We start from the raw sequence: 23,801 nt of genomic DNA, 5'->3' as shown, positions 1-23,801 counted from the left end.
CCCAATGCTGCAAAGTCTTAGGGCAGAATGTTCTGTGTTCAATCCTGCCCATGTATCATTGTAGTTGTCACTTCGCAACTGCGATGCTGTGGGTTTTGGGGGGATCAGCAGTGAAAGCAGCACTGTGTAGATGGCCCCCAAGTCTGGATACAAACTGTATGGCAATTTGGTGCTGAGTTCTTACTGACAAGAGACCTGACAATAGCCAAGTGCTGTCTACTTAAGTTAGCAATGAATTTCTACGTTCTCAAGCAGCAGTTTTTCCCACCCCTGCATCCTTGATGTCCTGTTAATTGAACATATTAGGGATTGAGCCTGGCTCCTGCATGCAAAGCATTTGCTCTACAGCTAAGCTTTGGCCTTTTCCTGTTATAAGAGTCCAACTAATTCAAGCGGGGGATGTTTTGTTTTTTTCCGAGTGAGTGATAAATGTCTCTGAATTCCACAAGTTGGCATTGCCCCCTCAAGAAAAAAATCCTCAAATGTTTCTCTTTTATTTCTAAAGGTCTTTTGGAAGGACAAGCATTACATGAAGCAGATGAAGACATGGTCACCGATGTTGACTTTACCAACATGATTTCTGAAGAAGAGCGCGAAGAGCTGAAAGCTGAACTTGTTAAGGTAAATGTTCTTTGGTTTCCTGCCTATGTCATCTTTAAGAGCTGGTTCTGGATATCATTATTGCAACCAGATTTTCCCGGTATGATTGTCCTTCAGTGTGTAACTGCATGACAAAAGTGAACCGAGAAAGTACCATTGGGGTCTATATCATTTTACTAGAATCTATTTGCACTACTTTGACTGTAAAATTTACCACCATTTGTGTAAAACAGTGCCCCCATGGGTTGTGCAGAGGTCAAACCTTCTCCCAATAAAAAGTGACTGGAGATGGAGATTAGAGATCGGAGTCTAGTCAAATAGTCCACATTAATAGATGTCCAACCATGACGTGTGTTGGGCAGCTTTGGGCAAGGTTCTGTGTCCCATGCTTTTCCATTTCACAGGATTGTTAAGAGAATAATGGGGAAATTCCATGGATGCCACTCTTGAATTGCTTGGCATGGGGGTTGGATATAAATGTGTTCAATAGAATAATATTAAGCATATTCAGTTCAGATGATGGAAATGAGGCTGCTTTGGTTATTATAACAGAATGCTTTGAAAATAATGTTCCTGCTGTTTTGTTTGCTCATTTACATGTCTTCCCTCCCCTTAACCTCTTTTCTTTAGAGAGTAATGAAAATCAGGCACAAGAAATGTTTTGTTTAATTGTGTAAGTCTTCCTCCCCAGGTCTTTCATTCTCACTGATGTGAGTGGGGTTAAGGCCTTCATCCTCAAGGCACATAACACAATACAGATTATTTTGTAGTCAGCGCAGTTATGGAATCTAGGTCAGCTCTGATCATAAACTGCTCTAAATTGTTCACAGTATTCAAATGGTATATAATTACATTGTTCAAAGGAAATGCATTGGGGATTTGCATTTAGAAATGCTTGACTTTTTCCCAAAAAATTTACCAAGTTTCTGGACTTCTAATGAATTCATGCTTGCTTGGAATCCTTCTATGCTTCCAAAGGGAGTTGTTGGCCTACTGGTTCTCAATGCCCTTAGAAATATATCTGTTATTTCTAATAATAGGCCTGTTAAGACAACAGGCTAAGCCATGGTTAGGCTGCTAACCCTTTTGCAGCAAGTGGTTAGTGAGCATGTTTAAACCATGGTTATGTAGCCACTAATGGTTAGGAATGGTTCACACAACTAAGTCATGGTTCACATGACACATGAAGCCATAAGGTTTAGCTCAAAATGCTTAACCACACTTGCAGTCCCATTTTAAGAATTAATCCCCCTGACTGCATCTGTTCCACTAATTGGAGGGCCAATTACTCCCAGCTCCACCATTATATACTCTTATCACATTTTCCTTACTATTTGTGTGTTCTTAAATGATCCACAGATTGTACAGTGAGTGAAGTTTTTTGTGGATGTTCATTGAGCAGGGGGTTGGCTTGATGGCCTTGTAGGCCCCTTCCAACTCTGCTATTCTATGATTCTATGAACACATTAAATATTTCTCCTTTTTTAATGTGGAATGATGACTCTTGGGCAGATCCTTTCTGTGCAGTTTAATGATTTTTTTTAAAAAAAACTAATATATTATACATTGCATCCAATGCACCAACAGTACTGAAATTGTTCTTCATAATTTATACATTATATACTTGCTAGACTGGAGTATGAATGGAAAACAAATATATTTCTGAATCTTCTGCCTTGGAGTATTGATATCTGAAAAAACTTAAGTATAATTCTCCAGTCTTTCATTTAATGACACAGCTACAAAAATAGAAGATTGCTGAAGATGATATTTATTTCATAAACTAGGATTAATTAGGTTTTGCAAAGACCTTAAAAATGCAGCAAATACTGCATCCATCCAATCCTTCTTCTCTCCCCCGCCTCTATAAGGTTCTGCTTTACGTGAATAGCTGAAACTTAACTGGTTTTATTAAAATAGCACACAGATCACAGCCTTCTCTTTACCAGCCTGTTAAGGCTCCTTCTAGCTCTGCTGGCTTATACTGGCGGAAACCAGTTCTATATTGTTAACACAGACTGGCTCTTTTAAATGGGAAGATTACTTCCCAACCATCTGTTCAGTACATATGTACATGCAGGTTCTTGCACATGGCTATGTATGCAGCTCCGCTAGTGCCATGCATGAGAATCTTTAGATTAAAAGCCATTATGGATGATAAATACATAAAGAAGCATTAGTCCTAGCTTCTTTACCATGTGGCTGTTTTTAAATTGACCCAATCATTTCTGTGTTTATCAGGTGATCTTAAATGTGCATACCTTTGAATAAATTATTGTGGGTGAATTGGCATTGGGATGTTCAGCAATCATTTCGTCTCATGTAAATGTTTTGATACCATCTACTACGATAGCAGTATACCATATTTTATGGTATGGCTCAGGATTAGTTATTGGCATGCTTTCTCTTACCATTCTGTGCTTGTACAAGAAGTTTTTAGATTGGGTATTTTAAAAGAAATAAAATAAGACTGGTTCAATCCTACACTAGGTATTTTCTTAAAAACTGACTCGTGGCCCTGAAACTGAGTTTATATTAACAGACCATCGTTGGTCTGCATAGATACGTATAATTATGTTAACTTGCTGCTTGTTTGTGTAAGCCATCTGGGGTACAGAGTCATGCAAGTACATAGGAATCTTATGATGAGATCCAGTGGCTCTGCCAGGTTTGGGGAGGCCTTGGGGAAGGTGTCCTCCACGAGGGCTCTGCCTCACATCCCCCCCCCCTTTTCCATAGCTGCTATCCTGGTTTTTTCGCCCACCTGATATTCCACTGCTACTGTCCCACTTTCTCCCCATGTTCTGCCACCCTATTCCCTTCCCACAATGCCTTGGTTGCTCCAATATCTCCCCCTCTCTAGCTTACTAGATGGTGTCAGGAAGCAGTCCCTTTTTTCTTTTAACATTTAGCCAGGTGGGTGCATGGCACAGTGAAGTAACTAAGAATCTAGTGCCTGAATTTGCTTTGCTTTCCCCCCTCCTCCTCCCTTCCAATCCCTTTTCTTTTGTGTCATGTTTTTTAGATTGTAAGCCTGTGGGCAAGGACTGTTTTAAGAAATGTTTTTGTAAGCCTCCTTGAGAGCCTTTTTGACTAAAGGGCGGGATAAAAATACTAAAATAAATAAATAAATAAATAAATACCTGCTGCTGAAGCTCCAGCTGTGTCCACAGTCTGTCTTGGTCTGATGAGGTACCCCAGGGAAATGAAAGATGATGGTGTGCCTTGGCGGCAGGCCCTTTGCCATGCAGTGCATCCGCCCAACTAAATGTTAAAGAAAAAAGGATGTTGTGTGGCATCAGGTGTCAGCCCCTGTATGCGGCTGCCCATGCCAAGTGCTGATGCTGCATGTATTTCCTGCTGCTGCCACAATCTCTGCTGGTTGTTTAAGGGAAGGCTCTTGACTTTCACCTTCAAATCCCACCCTTGCAGAGCAACTGGTAAGATTTCTCATGTAGTGATAAATAGTTTCAAATCACAATAATAAGCAATTCAATCTCATGCCCTCTCCTCGTTCATAAACATTGGCAGCCCTTAACAACATACAGACAGCAATATGAAATATGTGCGGAATTATATTGCTTTATCAGGCCTTAAATTTCTGCCAGCTGTAGAGATTCCATTTGCTGTGGCTTTTTTTGTGCTTGAAAAAGGTGTGTCACCTAAACTGTTTTACATTTATAATGAAGAAAAATAAAACTAGTTTTTTCTTTTGTTTTATTAATCCTATTCAGCTAGAAGATGAAATTGCAACTTTACGGCAAGTGTTAGCAGCTAAAGAAAAGCATCTTGTGGAAATAAAACAAAAACTTGGCATCAACCTGATGAATGAACTGAAACAGAATTTTAGCAAGGGCTGGCATGATGTGCAAACAACTACTGCGTGAGTGCAAACCTCCTACATGTTCATCTTTTTCCCTTTGTGTGGCATTGAGTAGGAATAGCTGAGAAATTTGTTGGGTTCACATGTCAATATGAACTTACCAGACGTGCATGTCACACACACCTGAACACAATCCAGACGTCAAAATTTATACTTTTTCAAACTTTATGATGCCATTGCCCTCCTCGAAAATAAGAAATGCACGTGTTCAAAAGTGTGTGCCACGAAGGTGTACATTTGAAATAGCTCATACAGAAAATGCATATATCTTGGGAAATGTGCACAAAAATATTTTATTCAGTGGAAAATTGCTTGAAATTATACATACATTTGAAAAAAATGCTTGCGAAAATGTGCATATTTTGAACAACATGCATGAAAATACATAAATATTTTTGTGCAGACTAATAATTTGCAGTCCGAAGGAGAAATGAAAATGAACAGATGTAGTGCAGAAATGAGAACCTGAACAAAACTGAGCTTGACAGATTTGCCCATCTCTTGCATTAAGTGCTACTTTCATAGGTTCTTAGAAGGTCAGAGGGGTACAATAGCTGATGTGTTGGACTTTGCTTGAGTGACCTGGTTTCATCTCTCACTGAGACATGACATTCACTTTGTGCCTTGCCTAATCTACTAGAGGATAAAATGAGGGCACCATTTTAGTGTGTCACACTAAGTTTCTTGGAGGTATGTATCGGGTACACACTTGGCAAATAATAGAGCACATTTAGCCAAGCATTGTTTTTGGGACTGCCATTACTGTCACCAGTCAGTGGAAATAAATTGGAATTAATGTGCCAGCCTAGACTCTAAAGGTAGCGTTCATTATATTTTGAATGTTTTAAATCAGGCATTTGTGGGCTGTGCGGTTGTATTTGTTGTGCAACCTGCTTTCTATGATATATTAAAACAAACTAAAAAAAGCACAAACTAGATTTTTTTTCACCTGTCCAATAAGCATCATGGCCAGATCTACAGCAAGCATTATATAACACTTTGAAAGTGGTTTGAAAGCAGTATATGGAACATGTTATGGGCTGCAACAGTTGTCAATGCCGTTATAAAGCAGTAGTGTAGATCCTGCCCATGTTTTGGATTCCTTTGGACAAATTAATCCCATTTGACTTCCTTAAGTGCATGTTGTGTAAGGAAGTATTTATTTGAATCCAAGGTTGTTGACACTTTACTGATATGTTGATATATCAATTTATAGAGGACTTATAGAAAACAAGTGATGTTCCTTCCATGCTGTAGAAATAACTCCACATGAAAAGAGTAGTATTTCCTTTAAAAAAACTGGCGTCGCTAATTAATGCCACGGTCAGGGTTGAAAAAGGGTCATGCACATGTAAGGGAGATTGCCTATTGCTTGCAGTTATGATAACCACAAGAGTGCCTACTGGCAAAGAGCTAAGCTGTTGTTCAGTTTTTAAAGTTCCTAGCTCTTTGGGAACTGCTGGAGAGAAAGCAGTTGTGCACGCAGTTCTGTTCTGCATGAAATGTACCTTTTTGGCATCCCAGGCTCTGTTTCCTACACAAGGCTTCTTTGCTTGTGACACTAGCACAGGCGGGTCTGGATTCATACCAGTGCAAACTTCTAACAGAACATTATGTTGCATTTAATTTATCCTGCATTTAATTGATCAGCTTTCCCACCCAAATATTCAATCCTGATTATTGTTTTCTTGACACGTTGTGTCCCTTGCTTGCTTTATGAATTGATCAGCTGTCAAGTCTTGCAGACGCCACCCAAAAGTGGGTTGTCTGACATGATCCTAATATATATTGGACTCTACACCTACCATAACTCCTATCTAATGTAGCTGCAAAAGCAGCATGTAAACAGGATTCTACCATATTCCAATATACGTGGCAGTCATTGTTGTAAATGACTGCATTTGGATGACAGTCCCTACTTGGTAGAGCTAGCATATCCTAGTAGCATATTTGTGAAGAAGATGCTGGTCACTGTGCACTGGAACCCTTCCAGGGATGGAATCTATGTGTGTATATGTGCACAAGCTTTTCTGTGACTTCTTGAAAAATGCAAAAATCTAGGTTGCCAAAATGTGAATTCATCCCATATTGGATCTCTTCAGACAGCTTAGTTTCACAGGTATCGCTATACATTATGACTGCAGATGGTTGTGTCATCTGAACATGGAATGCATTGCTGTATGCTAGGAGAAGTAGTTGGTCCACTTAATTCATTATGTGTCCTTCATTATGTGCATGAAGTAATGTTCTGCCTAAGTAATGTTTCCTTAAAAAGGAAAGCTATCCTTTTTAAATTAATACATGCTCATATCTTTATTGTCTACTTTGATAGTAAAAGATAAATTCTGAAGTACATGATTGTCAGTGCACCAAAATTGTCTTTAAACAAATGTTTTACAATGATCTAAAGAATAAACATGAAGAGGTTCTGAACTCTCCAGTCCTTCCTCTGTTAAACTGCAGATGAAAAATAAGACAAAGGTCAAGATGCCTTGGGTTGTGTTTATGGGTTTTATTTTTGTATCCACAGTTTGTACAAGCATAAATGTATCTCTGAGAACATAGATGCTTCTGTAATCTCAAAATGTTCACATTCATGTATTCCATTCAGAGTAAATTCCCCTGTTAGCCTCTTAATGAGGCAATACACAGTTTCCAGGTGCCAGCTTTGCAATCTACTAAAGACACCTGCAGCTGGAGTCTTTGGTTTAAGAGAAGAGTTAAACTAGTTACAAGTCCATTCAGGTGCCAAAAAGCATAACAAAGGCAAGCAAAGGCATACAGACTTGACTTCCGTGCCAGGTAAGCAGTAAACACATCCTACACTTCCACTATATTATGCTTGCGTACAACTTAGCATCCATGTGCCCACACTTTACCTTGGCCTTTCAGCCTCTGATCTCTTCCTCTGCAGGGGCTGGGGGACCACTAAAACACAGGACACAAAAGGGGCAGTCACCACCTTAAACACGGAGGCTCTGCTTTCTCAATATGCCTTCATTTGGGTTGGAGAGAATGATACATGTTACTAATTACCAACTATATAAGGAAGGGGGACAAGGTTGTAGACATAGAAGTATATGTTATTAAACACAGATAAAGCACTGACCCACATTTCATACTGCAGAGGAAGAGAATTAGTTTGTTTTTGAAGGGAACATGTTTTTGAAGGGAACATGAATTTGGGGTGAAAACAGAGAAAACTATGTTGGCAGAATATGAATTTGAGCATAGTGGTTCTGGGATGAAAATGTGTAAAGAGAGGGAATATTTTCAGCACTGTGTGTGTGTGTGTGTGTGTGTGTGTGTACACACCTGTGTGCACACTGGATTAGAAAATAAGGTCCATTCTGGTTCAGTCCAAGCACCCTCCAGTCCAGCAGCAGCCAACCACATGAATCTGGAAGTTCTTGAGCAGTGCCTTCCTTGTTTATCCCTAAGGAACTAGCATTAAGAAGTGAAACACCTCTGAACATGAATCTTCTAATTAGCTTTGATGGTTAATAGCTGTTCTCCATGAATTTTACTGATACTTTACAAAAAACCATCTAAGCTAGTAGCCTTCATCATTTGCTGCAATGAATTCCATATTAGTTGTATATTACATGAAGAAGTAATATGCTTAGTATTGCTTTGTGAGACTGCCTGAATTTTATTATCCCTTTGTCTCTGTAAGCATGAGAAGTCTTGGAGGGCTGAGGGAGATTTATATCATGGCATCACAACAAATATGGGAGCAAAGGAATTGTTTATGGTTCAGACCCCATCTACAGTCTGAACTCCCAATTGGGAGTGGTGTTCAGAGTCAGATCCTGCCTCTGTCTTATATTCAGTTTGCTGCCTTGAATAAGGTGCTTGTCTCCATCTAGTATTCTATTTCCAAAAGTGGCCATCCAAATACTTTTTGAAAGCTTAGAAGCACAGCATGATGGAACAACATTCCCATGCTTGTTCCCAGTATTATTCAGAGATAGACTGTCTCTGAACATGGAGGCTCCATTTAAGTCTCTTGCTGGATGGATGGGACAGGTAGGAGAAATTTTGTGTAGATGGAACCATGGACAGGAGTGGTAAGAATAGCTTCGCAGAGTCGGTGCTGTTCTAGACATATGTACAAGCTTGTACACGTTCTCAAGATACATATTCATTAGGGGCGCAATTCTATGAGATTTACCCAGGGTGCTCAGAAGCCTCCGAACCTGGAGTCTTAACGTGTATCCAATGCAAAGCAGGAGGAGCCTTGTGCCTCATGCTCTGTGTTTTAGCTAGACAAGTGATTTTGCCCATCTAGCGGAGGCTTTGGGGAGGGGGAGGGAAAGAGCCTTGGGACAACTGGGATACCTTGTAGTCCCACACCCCCAGTTTCCTCCCCTCCCTGCTCCTGGGAATGCCTGCTTTTCACCATCTCCATGCTCAGTTTTGCAAGGGTGGCACAGTTCTCTCCATGCCACCTATGGGAGGAGAGAGAGAAGGGAGCGTGGTTTCCTGGCTCCATGCCCTGTCTTATGACTACGGAGTCAATAAACCAAACAACCCTATGTCTAGGGGACATAAGATTGCTCCCTAAGAGAGTCAATCAGTCAGTCAGTCTCTCTCTCTCTCTTACTAAACACAAGCAAACATTAAAAATGTAATTAAAAAGTAATGTGAGAAATTGGAAAAAACATTCTTTCAGATTTGCTGCTGGAGCTCCTATTTTAAGTATTCCCACTTTTGTAAAGTTGATTTCCTGAAAGCATTTACCTTGAACAAATGACCTGGGATGCCCCATTTCATAATCATTGGATATTATAGAGGAAGCAGTATAAACATTTTGCTCCTGGCAAGTTACCCCCATGTACCTGAACAGATTCTAAATGACCTGGAATAATTTCCAGGTCAACAAAAAGTACTGCCATTGTGACTATGCAACGTTACCTTCGGAAATTATCCAGGTCACCAAGAGCTCTTTCAGGTGAACAGAACTGTTGAACACTGGAGTGCTTTGTTCCAATGTAGCTATATCAACAAAACTGTGTGTGAATGTACCCTATTGTTTGCAGCTGGTCCAGGAAAAGTGTTGCGTTAAATCTTTTTTTTTTTTTAAAAAAAAAAAAACCTCTGGAAAATGCAGCAACATATTCCAAGCTTTGCAGGGGAATTCTGTAGTCATTATATAGTACAGACAGTAAGCAGTTCTTGGAGTAAACGTTTGTCGAATGGGTTCCTGAAGGAACCCTTGGCACTCTCTTCAGGGGTCCCTTCCTCCCTGCTGAGATTGGAACTAGGACTCCCATCCATCAAGGCCAGAATCCTTAAGCCATCTATTTTGTAGGCCAAAAGATTGCTGAATATCGAGGAAGGAGATCTAGCAAAATTCTGTTTTATTGAACAATGTGCCAAAGGTGGATGGGCCCATTATTGGCTAACAGTTCTATTTTGGAGAGGAACAGACTATCTTAGCTCTTAAGGACAAACACTTCATCAGAGATAGAATATTTGAGGTAGATTGCTATGAAAATGTATGTGCCAGCCAATTCCTGGCATTTTCCACGTGGTTAAGTCTGTATAAAACAGGATAATACTTTCAACAGTACCTTCAGGAGTTGCCCTTTTTTCCCCTTAGAAAGCCATAATTCAAACAATGCCCTCAGCATATTTATTTATTTATTTATTTATTTATTTATTTATTTATTTATTTTATTGCACTTATATACCGCTCCCATAGCCAGGGCTCTCTGGGCGGTTTACAGAAATTCTAAAATTAAGATAAAAATGAGTATACAAAATTTAAAATTCTAAAACACAGAACATACACACATAAAGCATTAAAAACTGTTAAAAAACTAAACATGTGGAAGGAAACATATTTGGAAGGAAAGTAAAAAGGGAACCCCTTCCCCCACATGCACAACGGTTGTGTATGTTTAGTACTGGACAAGTAGATGTATCTCATGTATAAGGAACTCTGGGCTTGCTTTCTGGGAGATTTTTTTGAAAACAAGAGCAGGATGGCCCCCAGCTGACAGTATCTGTGACTTGTTGGAAGATTATAATAATTTTCATCACAAATAAGTTTGTTAGCTTTGCAGTAGTAACACAGAAAATCTGTCACAATTCTTTGAAAGATGTCTGTAGTGGACTGTTAGGAGATGATCTGTTATAGATCTTTTGTAAAGGTGTGTTACTATATGAACATAAGAACATCAAAAGTGCCCTGCTGGATCAGACCAAAGGTCCATCTAGTCCAGCACTCTGTTCACACAGTGGCCAACCAGCCGTTGGCCAGGGACCAACAAAACAGGACATGGTGCAATAGTACCTTCCCAACCATGTTCCCCAGCAACTGGTGCACACAGGCTTACTGCCTCAAATTCTGGAGATAGCACACAACCATCAAGGCTAGTAGCCATTGATAGCCTTCTCCTCCAGGAATTTATCCAACCCCCTTCTAAAGCCATCTAAATTGGTGGCCTTCACTACATCTTGTAGTAGTGAGTTCCATAATTTAACTATGCATCCAGGACAAATAAAACTTCCTTTTATTTGTCCTGGATCTCCCACTAATCAGCTTCATGGGATGTCCCCTGGTTCTACTATTTTGAGAGAGGGAGAAAAATGTCTCCCTATCCACATTCTCCATACCATGCATAATTTTGTACACCTCTATCATGTCTCCCCCTTAGTGGTTGCTTTTATTGGTAAAAATTTACCCACCTATATGATAATTGGCTCTAGGACAGGCTCCCACAATCTGACATCCTCCAGATGTGTAGGACTACAACTCTCATCAGACCCATCCATGCTGGATGGGAGTTGTAGTCCAAAACATCTGGAAAGCGCCAGGTTGGGGAAGACTGCGGTAGAGTTGTCAAATGCTGAATACTCCATGTGTCTTTGCTATGCCTTTTCCCAGGCTGTAGATCTCTTTCCCAAGGGAGACTAGGTTTGCTCCCGCTATGCTGTCCTTATGCAAGCAAGCAAAGATGGCTCTATTCAAAAAGGCCTTTGGCCTGTAACTGCTTGTTGGTTTGGATGCTGGATCCCCACCCCCACCCTGTAACTATGTTTTTACTGTATTTTAATGTGCCTTGTTGTTTTAATCTATTTTAAATTGTTTCTGTAAGTTGCCTTGGGTAGAAAGGCAGGGTATAAATTGAATAATAAAGAAATGTGGGTGACATAATTGTTCCCAAGCAACCATTTGGCTTTTTGCTATACATCTGGACCAAGGCAATGAAACAACTTGAGAGATGTCTAGAATGTGATTGGAACTTGGAGCATGCAAGTAAGAGTTCATGATCAACTTTGCTCCGTGGCAATGATGGCAGCAAAGAAATATTTTTTCTCCACCATTGCTTCCTTTCAAAATTGTCCAGCAGATCTTTTCTGAGTGGTTTGTGGCCTTCTGGAATCTGGCCCTGATGGTAATGTGGTGGAACCCTTAGCGGCACGCTGCTAGACTTTTTCTTAGCAAAATGTCTTGCATACGTAACAACTTGGATGCTACAGTTGGGACAGATCAATCTGTGGGGGTGACCAGAGTACTATCTAGTTTTATATTGTTGGATGAATTTCAGTTTGTGGGGCCCAAGGATGTGGATAGGGTACTTAGTAAAGTCCTATCACATAACTGCTCAATCCTTGTTCTTCATGGCTGATTACATCTGGCAAAGAAGGGACAGCTTGCTAGGTCCAGGAGATGGTTGACTCTTTTCTCCTTAAGGGAAGCAGTGCTGTGAACACTTGTGAAGAAACTGTCATTGGACCCAGAAAATCTGAATAATTATACGTTAGTGGCAAATGTTCCCTTTTTGGGGAAGGTGCTTAAGAACCTGATTTCTAATCAGATCCAGGCTCCTAGATGAGACATATTATTATTTTTATTATATTTATTTATTTATTTATTTAGCACCATCAGTGTACATGGTGCTGTACAGAGTAAAACAATAAAATAGCAAAACCCTGCCGCATAGGCTTACATTCTAATAGAATCATAATAAAACAATAAGAAGGGGAAGAGAATGCACCAAACAGGCACAGGGTAGAGTAAAACTAACAGTATAAAAGTAAGATCAAAATCAAGTTTTAAAAGCTTTAGAAAAAAAAGTTTTTAGCTGAGCTTTAAAAACTGCGATTAAACTTGTAGTTCGCAAATGTTCTGGAAGAGCGTTCCAGGCATAAGGGGCAGCGGAAGGAAATGGACGGAGCCGAGCAGGGGAAGTAGAGACTGTTGGGCAGGTAAGAAACATGGCATAAGAGGAGCAAAGAGCACGAGCGGGGCAATAGTGTGAGATGAGAGAGGAAAGATAGGAAGGAGCTAGACTGTGAAAAGCTTTGTAGGTCAACAGGAGAAGTTTATATTGGATTCTGAGGTGAACTGGAAGCCAATGAAGAGATTTCAGAAGTGGAGTAACATGATCAGAGTAGCGAGCCAAGAAGATGATCTTAGCAGCAGAGTGGTGAACAGAAACCAACAAACTGATGTGAGAAGAATGAAGGCCAGTGAGAAGAAGGTTGCAGTAGTCCAACCGAGAAATAACCAGTGCATGAACAAGAGTCTTGGCAGAAGAGACAGACAAAAATGATCGAATCCTGGCAATATTATACAGGAAAAAACGACAGGATTTAGCTACTGCCTCAATATGAGGAATCCATGTCAGTTGGATCCATGTCAGTTGGGCACAAAGTTCAGGCCTTGTTAAAGCCTTGGTTACCATTTGGAATGACCCTGTTGATTTTCTTGACCTCTTGATGGCTTTTGATACCATTAAACATAGGATTTTCATTGAGTGGTTGTTGGAGTTACGTGTGCAAGAGACTGCTTTGTTGTGGTTCATGTCTTATCTGGATGGTTGTTTTCATGATCTTCGAAAGTTCCATCTTGTCCCCCATGTTATTTAGCATCTTCATGAAACTGATAAATGAGCTCATTTGTGGGTTTGGAGTGCATTGTCATCAGTATGCACATGACATGCAGCTCTACTTCTCTTCAGAGCCAGGTGAGGCTGTAGGGGTGATGGACCAGTGTCTGGCCACTGTAATGGAATGAAGTTCCATCCAGATAAGATGGAGGCACTACTAATGGGTGCCTGGATGAGTGGGATTCAACCTGCTGAAGATCAGGTGTGTAGCATAGGGGTACTCCTGGATCAATCACTGGATCCACTGGAGGCTCAAATGATCTTTGTGGAACAGGGTGCCCTTTACAAGCTTTGGTTGGTCTGCCAGCTATGAGCCTACGTAGAGATGAATACCCAGCTGCTATGAGAATTCAGATTGGGATCAGTTGTTATGGTCATATTACACTGGTCGTCTTTTGCTGCAAAGGCTCCCAATCCATTTCCAAACCCAATTCAAAGTGCTGGCATAGAACTATAAAGTCATACATGGTTTTGGAACCTCAGCATCAGGTGGAATCCTTTCCCATTACACACCTGTCCATACCTTAAGGTCATCCATGGGAGCCCTTCTTCAAATGCGCCCTCATTCTGAAGTTTGGAGGGTGGCAACAAGGAAGAGGAAGTTTTTGGGAGTGAGCCCCCAGTTCTTGACTGCTTGCCTGGTGCTGTCTTTCCATAATCAAGCTAAGATTTTCCTGTTCTCCCAGAAATTTAAAATATTTTAGTATTTCTAGTGTTTTATTATTTTAGTCCCTGCGAAGTGGTTTTACCTCTTATGCCTGATATATTTTATGTTATACTGGCATTTAATTAGTTTTATATTTGTTTTTATTGGTATTTTATTTCGAAGATTATCTTCTTCTTTTTTGAACCGCCCAGAGAGCTTCGGCTATTGGGAGGCATAAAAATGAAAATAATAGTAATAATAGTAATAATAGTAATAATAGTAATAATAATAATAATAATAATAATAATAATAATAATAATAATGTAAAACACCTAGAGAATGTTATTTCATGTGGTATTTAATAAATAAAATAAAATAAATGTTTAGGTCACTAATTTGAACACATACCTCCAAGACTGTAGAAGGGGAAAGGTGAATTGTGAGGTGAGAATGTGCATACTCAGCAAATAGATTAGCAGCTCAATAGCCAGGCTCTAGCTTTTAAGAAAGCTTAGCAGCCCTGATGAAAAATGCAAACATAGCAACTCAAAGCACGTCCTATAAATCAGTCATGTGCAAATTTAAGAGGATTGGTCTAAACAAACATGCCATGGCATTATGTGTCTGCTTTAAGAGAAGATGCAGAACTACTTTTAATATGTACCTATTGTTTTAAATTTCCTCAAGGAACTTTAAATTTTAAAAAAGTGATGTTTCAAAATGACTGAATTGGCTATCCTTGCTTGCCTATCACTTTTTTGTCCCTATCTGGCTGAATGACTCTTACTAGTAGAAAAGGGGGTGGGGGAACACCACAATGCAGATGCGAAAAGTGAGACAACTTAGTAAAAATTCTTATCTTTAATTAAAAAAAAATGTTTTCTTCAGTATGCTCTACACATTTTGGATGAAAAAAATCCTTCCTCAGGAGCTACAAATACAAGATAAATACAATTTTTTTAAAAAAAAAGCTTATCAACTTGTTTCAACAGTTATCTAGATAATGTAGACCTCAGCGGGAATGCCCCAAAAAGCTGAGGATTCTTTATTCTTTGTTATATGTTTTAACGGATCGCGTTAGTTCAAGTCAGTCCATTTGGTTTTTGTTCTGTGGGGATATGTTTGTGATATTAATTGTGTAAAGCATGTTTAATGTCTCATAGGCATGGGTCTTGCCTTTCATTAGTACTTATTTTATATTTATCTTGTATTTGTAGCTCCTGAGGAAGGATTTTTATCCGAGACGCATAGAGTGTAATGAAAAACATACTTTTTTTATTAAAGATAAGAATTTTTATCAACACCAGAGTTTGTCTTACTTTTTGCATCTGAATGCCTCCCACTGACCAGCTGTGGTGGCCTGCCATGTGCTTGATAATGACCTGGTTCACATGACACAACATCCCATGGGTTGAACAATCCATGGACTGTCGGGGGCCCATTGCTTCCTGCATGCCCCCCACTTCTACTTTTAAGCAACAAGCCATGAGTGGTTCTTTCGTAAGTTGCTTAGCATGTTGTACAAACTTGGAGCACTATGTTGTTTAGAGTCTAAACAACCCAGCAGTTAACCTATGGTTTGTTGTTGGGTTAACTGCTGGGTTGTTCAGTTCCTAGGTGAGTGAGTGCCCATGCAGGTCGGGCAGAAGCAGCAGAGGCTCTACTTCTAACTCTGCAGTGCCAGTACATGTATGGTAGCAGCTAGTTGTACCTAGCTCTGAGCTCTGCCACCTCCCCCCACTATGCAGTGTGCAGCACGGGCTGCTAACCTCTCCCTCACTTTCTGCAGGATAGCTATGGTCCTGAACAACAGGACTGGTTGGAGGCATAGTTAAGAGATGCCCCACTGAGGCACAATTGACTGTGTCTTGACTGGCTCAGGGAAACCAATCAGGGTGAAACTGAGGCAGGGTGTTCCTCCTGGACAGCCTGTCTTTCTTAGAGTCTGTGAAGGAGAGTTTAGTTTTCTTTCTGGTGAATCCTGAATATGTGCACAGGAGACAAGAGGCATCCATGTGCAGCAGGCAGGCCGGCCCTGAGGGGAGAGACCCATGCGTGTGCGGCACCCAACCGCCATGGAGACTTACATCAAGCTGAAGAAGATTTGCAAGTGACTGGAGGCTGGCATACAATGCCAGTGACTTGCTTCGGGTTTGGGAACAAGAGAGGGAGAATGTGGACACTGGTTGGAGGGTTCAATCAAGCAGGGGAGCAGTGCCATAAGAAACAGGCAGCCCTGCTCTTAATGTAATTGCATAGTTTACTACCTGTTATGAACCTTTTTTAAATGGAGAGATCACTCACACCTCGAGATTCTTAGATGATACCATCCAAAATTACACTATTTCAGGGTATGTTAGAGCGATGAAGGTTAGTGCAGACAGGCATGAGAACGGGTGGGGAGATTTAAGGGGACAAGGGCAAAGGACTCTTCTTTCTCTTGTGTGTCCCGAGCAATTCTTTGTGGATCCTTACCATAATTATTTTATTGCAGCTAATTGCTTTGCTATAGATGAGCTTGTTGATGTGTGTAATCTGGAACATATCTAGGAAATTTCACACCAGTGTATGACTATTAGGCTAAAGAAAAACTTGTAGCTTGTTTTAAAACTATGCACTGTTTTTACACTGTTCTTGCGATTGAGTTTAATTTATAGCACTCTGAGTTTGTTATAGCAGAGTGGTAGCTTTCTGACTTCAGCAACATGATAAGCAAATAGTTTATAGCCTAAAGGGGGCTGAATCTTATTTTCTGTTAGCATTGCTATTTATATTGTGCTGTATTTAATTACAGATATAAGAAGACACAGGAGACTCTGACTCAAGCAGGGCAAAAGGCCACAGCAGCAATCAACAATGTTGGAACAGTTATCAGCAAGAAGTTTGGTGATATGAGGTACAGAAATTTGGACTTAATTTCTAGGAGGAAATTTAGATTTACCCCTATTCTTTAACGCACAGCATTACAAGATTTAAGTGGGATCATGACTAAGCCAGCTTTCACTTATTCCTGTTTTATCATAAAGGAAATAAATGATAGCTTATTAAGATGTATTCCTGATTTAAATCCTGGCAACTTGCCAGACAAACCAAAGAGATTACATGTTGGAATCCCATTTGCTAAAGAGCACTAGAAAATGTATAAGCAGGTCCACAAAAACTCCATTAACCTAATTCTTTTTGTAAATGGAATTTTAGAGGCAGAAATCTTTTGAAGAACCTTGCCTCCAAGCACTTCTTGGAAACGGCAATACAGTGATTTTTACTATTTTACCAAATTCCCAAGCGATGGTATATAGCAATAAATTACGTATATTACGTAAAACAATCCACCAGCTTCCATATCTCCATTCGCTGACTTCAACTGAAAGCTTTACACAAAGGAAGGTAGATCTGTTCAGAGATTCAAAGCCGTCCTTTGCAATGGAATCCATTCCCCTCAAATGACATTTGTAGGTAGAAGCAACTGCTGATTATCCCTTATGTAGGGTAGCAAATATCGCTTCTTCTCCAGGCTTGCAAGACTGCAAGGTAACTTGTCTAACATCTCAGTGATATATCTCAGTGATATAGCATTCTTTGAGGTAGGAGGGAGGGGTTTACATTGGGGGAAAGACACAATGTAAGGTTAATGAAAGGTTAAACCTTCTCGAAAGAGCCACTTTCCAATTTTCAAAGCAGCTCCATGGGTCTACTAATTAGCAAAACAAAACATAGGAAATCCTAATCATGAATTGTCACATCTAATTTGGTCCTATAGTTGCAATCCGCCTTCCATCGGTTTGAGTGGATAACCTCAAGGTGACTTTAATGGAGTTGGAAAAGCAATCCTAGGGCTATTACTTCTACTAGATCTCAGGCTTCTGTAATCAAATATTACTGTTGGCATTTCTTAGTTCCACATTCCCACCTGAAACAAAGCCACTTATGAATGGCATTTGCTTGTGTTAACCCTTGTTGACCTTGCCTTTGCCATTTCTTTCTTTGTTCTCTCCCTTCCCTTTCCTTCCTGTATCCTGCCTCATGTCTTAAATTAACATTCTAAGCTCTTCAGGGCACAGACGTTTTGTCTGTGTTTCTCTATAAAACATCATCATGTATATTGATGCTACTTTATAAGTAATAAACTGCATTTCAACACGCACACTGAAATATTACCCTTTGCTTCCATGTCACTTCAAATGTCATGGTGGTTAGCACACGTCAGTGGTTCTTGGCAAATTCTACAGAGAAACGTTTGTCTATTTGTTTTTGGTGTTCAAAATCAAGAATGTGAAAATGATAGGATTTTAACTTCTTCTCCAGACTAAATTCTAGATTTTAACTTCCTTGTATAAATGTATCATTTCTCTCTTATCAATAATTTTAAATGTTTATTTCATATTTGAGCTTCCCTTCTCATTCATAATACAAGAGGAAGAAGTTGAGAACAAGCTAAACTTAGGATAGTTTTAAAAAGCGAGAGTAGATCAGAAAATATATCATATTTCATTAATGTTTCTTGTTCACAAAATAGCTTCCTGACAAATTTGTTAATCAGTTTAGATATGATAACACTTTATCTTTTTTTTAAAGCCTTACTTTCCTATTACCTGTAATGAAAGAATACCAAAGTATTTTGGAAGGGTTTTGGGTGCCAAACCTAATTAAGCAGAAAGGCTGGAGGGCTGATTATAGCTTGGTCATCTGCCTGGGAATTAAAAGAGAAATTCCGGGCAAGAAACTATTGCCTATTACTTTTCACTGGTTACTATTTGTTAACTTCATTTAGTGCTCAGATGCCATGACACTACAGAGCAGGGCCTCCACCCTCTGTGCCTCTAAGTTTGGGCTGAGCTACAGCATATATGTACTTCAAGATCATTACTTACTAATTTGTTGTTCAGTTAGTAGCTGACTGGGCATTTATTCCATTTATGTTTGAAGTAATCAGAGGTGATAAAGAAGTGCTAACTGTGGTATTTAACCTGTAGAAGTAGACCATTACTTAATGACTGGATTTGCACAACACGCTAAGCCACGTGTGGGTTGCTGTTAAACTGTGAGTTAGAGTGTTGTCTGAACCCAGGACGTTTTCTGCAGGTTGGCTTGTTAACCATGCAGGGCGGCTTGTTTAACATTTTTTCTTGAACAAGCCACCTTAAGAACCCATGGTTGGGTAGATTAACAAACCACACTTCATGGTTAATAAGCTAGCCTGTGGAAAATGACCTGGGTTCACACAAAATGCAAACCTGCAGTTCAACAAAGAACCCACTGTTCAATCAATGAGTGTGGATTAGCGTGTTGTGTGAACAGCTTACATCCAAGAAAATTATCCCAGAGTGGTAAATTTGTATCATTATTTAAACCATATTTCATTCCAAGCCTTCACGATAAGGATTTACCATTAGAAATGTTGTTGCAAAATCTGACGTTGATGGGACTGTTGCTTTGTCCGAGAATATGCATGGACAAAGTGGAAACATCTTACTCTCTTTTGGTACTGCATGGATCTGGAGTTTTATTTCACCGGCAGGAGCATGTCCAGGTGGAGTTTCACTCAGAAAGCTTCTGTTGGCGGACACTCCCCCCCCCCACACCCCGAGTCTTTCAGGGAACATAGGGGGAAAGGGAAACTGGTGAAGCCTCCTCCATCGTTCAGCCAGCAGAAAACTTCCACTGGATCAAAAGCCTCCTGAAGGCAGAAGAAATACCGGTCACTTTTGCTGGATCCAGCCCAATGTTTGGAACTGCATACACAGCCATGAATGATGGATACAGAAATTTAGCACTGGAAACTGCATGTACAGTCATCCTTTGCATATGTAGTCTCCAATCTAGCCCTAAATGTGAGGGTAGAATTCATTTGGGTATGTACATCTTACCATGCACCTCCACCTGAAGTGTGGTACAATTTGAAGATGTTAAATGAACAACTAGATATAAAACGGGGTTGCCTAGATGGGGAAGAATATACTTTTAGATCAAATTATGGTAAAATAGTACATGTCATTTACATCAACAGTAAAAACAGCAGACAATTTACAATGTTCTAGAACACTATGTAGCAGCCAAGCTCAGTACTTCATAGGGTTTGTATAGTCAAGGAGTTCAGTGGCTGTTCTAAATTAAAATCAGCAAGGCCTTTTAAGGGCTTGCTCTCTTCTTTTTAAATAATCACTGAATTGATTATATCAGATTACATTTTGCCAAGTGTGCAATCCACCAAGCACTGCCATTCTATAACTTCCATTCATTCCAATGGAGTTTGCTTAGAATTCCCATACAAGCCCCCTTGAATTAAGGGTAGCATAGCAGCAATGCTTGGTACATTGCTCCTCATGTAGAAAACAATTCTGGGTGTTTCTGAACCACCCTCACTTTTAATTTTGCTTTATAAGCCAATTTTATCAACTAAGCTTGAATTAGTTCCACTAAGTCATGAAGATGCATCTGTTGCTGTTGATTTGATGGAGCTGAAACACTTAACTAGCACAAGGGATATATAGACTAATTCTTTGAAGCTGTCTCTCTCTCTTCCATGTTGTGTGTTTAGAAGAAGATGAACATATATTCTGCTCTCTAAAAACACTGCCTTTATTAACTTAGTGTTCTGGGATAACAGTACCATTCTCTAAGGTAGATCTGAACCAGGGCTATTTGTGTTAAGTAGTTCTTTGCACATGGAATTGTGCGTGAAATGTGATGCAGACTTCAATAACAAGCATGGATTACGTAGAATCCCATGGTTAATTGACAACCCTTTTTGGGCTAGTTTTCAAACTGGATTATGTTCTTATCATCAACCCAATTTGAGATTGCAGCTGGTGACTGGTTGTGGAAGCAAACTTAAAGTTTGCCAGCACACTGATGGTCAAATTTTTGACAAGACTTCATGCAAACTGAACAAGTGACATACCCACCCCTCAGGAACACTTACTGTAAATATGCTCCAGTCATGAAAAATAGTCAAGCCAGTTCAAAATCTTAATTGAAAAGGGGTTGTGTGAAATGAAAATGCCTTTGCGCTTTTAAGCACTTCTAAGCTTTTTGAGGGTAGAGATGCTTTTTGTATATGCAGGCAGCAAATTCCCAATAGCTCCAGTGCTCAGAGGTCCTCCCATGCCATGAATGCTACTGACGGTTTCTTGTAGCTTCCAGTCATACCCCCTTCCGACACATCCCTGATGGACATCTCTATTCCTGGCTGCACTCACTCGTTGCTCAAGAATGTGCAAGTTTCTGAGTAGAGCAGAACGTAATGCAAAATCAGCTACATTTACATAAATATTGTTTAAACACTTCCAGCATTGAATGTTCCATGTCAGGGGTTGAGAAAGGTTTTCTGTAATCAGTGCTTAACTCTTCTTAATTTTTCCTTATGCTGCTATTCCAGGTCACATTCACTTGGGTAAGATTTATATTGCTGATATATTTGGCATGATTTATTTTATGAAAAGGACACTTCAAGGTTTTCTTTCTTTATGGCATAAGATTTGAAATTTGTATTGTTTTAACCAGAGCATAGCTTGTGTAAACAGTGCAGAGACTGCTAAAGACCCTGGAGAAAACCTCAGATAGAATTGATGATGTTGCTAATGCACTCCAGATTAGACCCAATTTCACATAATGAAGGTATTCAAAATGTGTTTCTCCCAGGCAAATAAACCTGTTTATATCTCTCAACTGTCCTCCCCCACCCCAAAGGTTGAAATGTAAAGACTAAACAGATGCAAAATTGTTTGCACTGTTGAATTGTTTTTGTAGAACTTTTAGACCTTACGATTTTGTCTTAATAAGCTAAGTTATGAATGAATGAGCCTTGGGCCTGTGCACCCTTCTGTCCTCCTTTTTTAGCTTGCCATGATTAAACCCAGAAGTCTTTAATTAACCATAGTTTCCTGTTTTGTCTGAACCAGGAAACTATGGCTACCAGGTTCAGAACAAAACAGGATTTTAAAACAACTTCAAACTATACTTTAAGATCCTAGTTTGTTCTAACCCTGGGAACCATAATTTCCCTGTTTGGACTCTGCATGGCATGCCAAGTAGGGAAGGGGCTGCTTATGCAAGCACAAGCCTCATCTGTATCTCAGTTTAATAAGCCAAGATATTATTGTCCGCTTTAGGCCATTATCTGTCTGGCACATGTATTAACTGTTGGTATCCAGCCACAGCAACTGGTCAGAATTACTTCACATTTTTTCATGACACTTCAAGTGATACCCTGGACAATTTGAAACTAGCCCCCAGAAGCATGACTAACATTGCTGCAGTAGATATGTATGTCTTGATCTGAGTGTTAATTACCATAATGCTCCCAACTTCTAGCCCCTAGGAATAATAATGATGGGGTGCTTGTGGGGATTTAGTTCTCCCATCTCTTCCCTTGCTAGTACTAATCCTGACTCAACACTGATAGCTTGAACTATCAAACATAATAGAAGGAAAGTGCCTTCGCACAAGTGGAAAATGCCCATTCTCTCTATTTACTTAAATCTTAAGTTCAGCTGTTCACCCTAGCCCCTTACAACTCAAAACAGAACTGATATAGATTAGGCTATATTGCAAGGCATGCGTCTTCTGTCAAGGTGAAACTAAACGTTCTTGAATTGCAAAGCTGTTGAGGGAGCAATCCCATAGAATTGTTTGGTTTCTGGGCTCCAACATCAGAAACAGGCCTCCCTGCCCCCTCGTAGCCACCATGGTTTTGGCTATATCGCCACACTTGGAGTTCCCAGGGGTGAAGAAGAAAGAAGACTGGGGCATCAGTCATATGACCTTTGCTATGGCCACCCCAGCCTTCTTCCCTTCCTCTCCGAAGTGCCACTGCTCGATGGGCGAAATTGCCCATCTAGCAGAAAAGCAGGGTGGCTGGAGTATGGAGGCCACCCTGCCTTGCATACTTGGCAGCCTCCGACTTCAAAGGCTGGTGACTATCTTCATAGGATTGCATTCTGAGGAGCTTAGGGATGAAAGTGTCCCCCCATTTACAAAAAATAATTGCATGAGTATTTGTGAATATGTGTAAAGGTCCAGATCCCCCTGTAGACCCTGCTGTAAAACTCAAACCGAGCCAACTATATTAACTCTACTTGCATCAAAAGTTTCTCTACTCCATATCCACCCACTCTCTCTTGCTGTGGGCACTGCTGGTGTTTAAACTTCTCAGGTCCTGTGGGCCACTTATAGATGTTACACTGTTCAGTTGCATGTAATGTACAAAGGAGACTAAGTTTCAGTAGATCTTCTATACTGTTGTTTTGAGTCTTGAACGTTATGTCTCAGTGAATTCAAAGACAGTGTTCCACCAGAATATGAACCAGAAATTGTGATTTAGAAATGAAATTAGTTTACAGCTAGACCTTGTTAATGTTGGTCATACTGCAAGCCTGTATTAATAGTTTGGAATTTTCTCTCCTCTCCATGCTTTTGCAATGCAGTTATTCTATTCGTCATTCCATAAGTATGCCTGCTATGAGGTAAAATTTCCAACATCTTTCTTTGTACTACACTGATATAAAAATCTATAGTGAATAGTTGCAAAGAATTCTGTACAACAACACAAATGAAAAGAATGCTCACTTGGATGTTTTTAAATTTTCTATATCCTTCCAATATATGTTTTAATTTGATTAAAGAAAAATGTGTGCGAGAATTAGCAGTGGAATCGGTGGTGGGCTGAGGCAGAATCCTGACAAGACAGAGACACAATGGCTGGGGTGGCTGGCTCCCATTTCTGGGAATGAGATACATTACCTGTTCTCAGTGGGATTGCACTGCCCAT

The 23,801-nt window shown here is 40.0% G+C and overlaps 1 protein-coding gene across 2 annotated transcripts in view; it reads left to right on the top strand.

Annotated features, from left to right (window-relative positions):
* Positions 1-23,801, top strand: part of TPD52L1 (TPD52 like 1) — a 46,486-nt gene that overhangs the window by 19,153 nt on the left and 3,532 nt on the right. Inside the window, exons 2-6 of one of the 2 annotated variants that reach the window (XM_063124719.1) lie at positions 506-621; positions 4,335-4,483; positions 16,827-16,928; positions 21,411-21,425; positions 23,458-23,496. In XM_063124719.1, the coding sequence (XP_062980789.1) occupies positions 547-621; positions 4,335-4,483; positions 16,827-16,928; positions 21,411-21,425; positions 23,458-23,496 (380 nt within the window). In that variant the 5' untranslated portion in view covers positions 506-546. The remainder of the gene's footprint in view (positions 1-505; positions 622-4,334; positions 4,484-16,826; positions 16,929-21,410; positions 21,426-23,457; positions 23,497-23,801) is intronic. The other variant, XM_063124720.1, reaches the window with a different exon arrangement.

This window comes from Elgaria multicarinata, chromosome 4 (genome assembly GCF_023053635.1).
Source record: "Elgaria multicarinata webbii isolate HBS135686 ecotype San Diego chromosome 4, rElgMul1.1.pri, whole genome shotgun sequence".
NCBI classification, from domain to species: Eukaryota; Metazoa; Chordata; class Lepidosauria; order Squamata; family Anguidae; genus Elgaria; species Elgaria multicarinata.
This window is presented reverse-complemented; position numbering and strand designations above follow the sequence as displayed.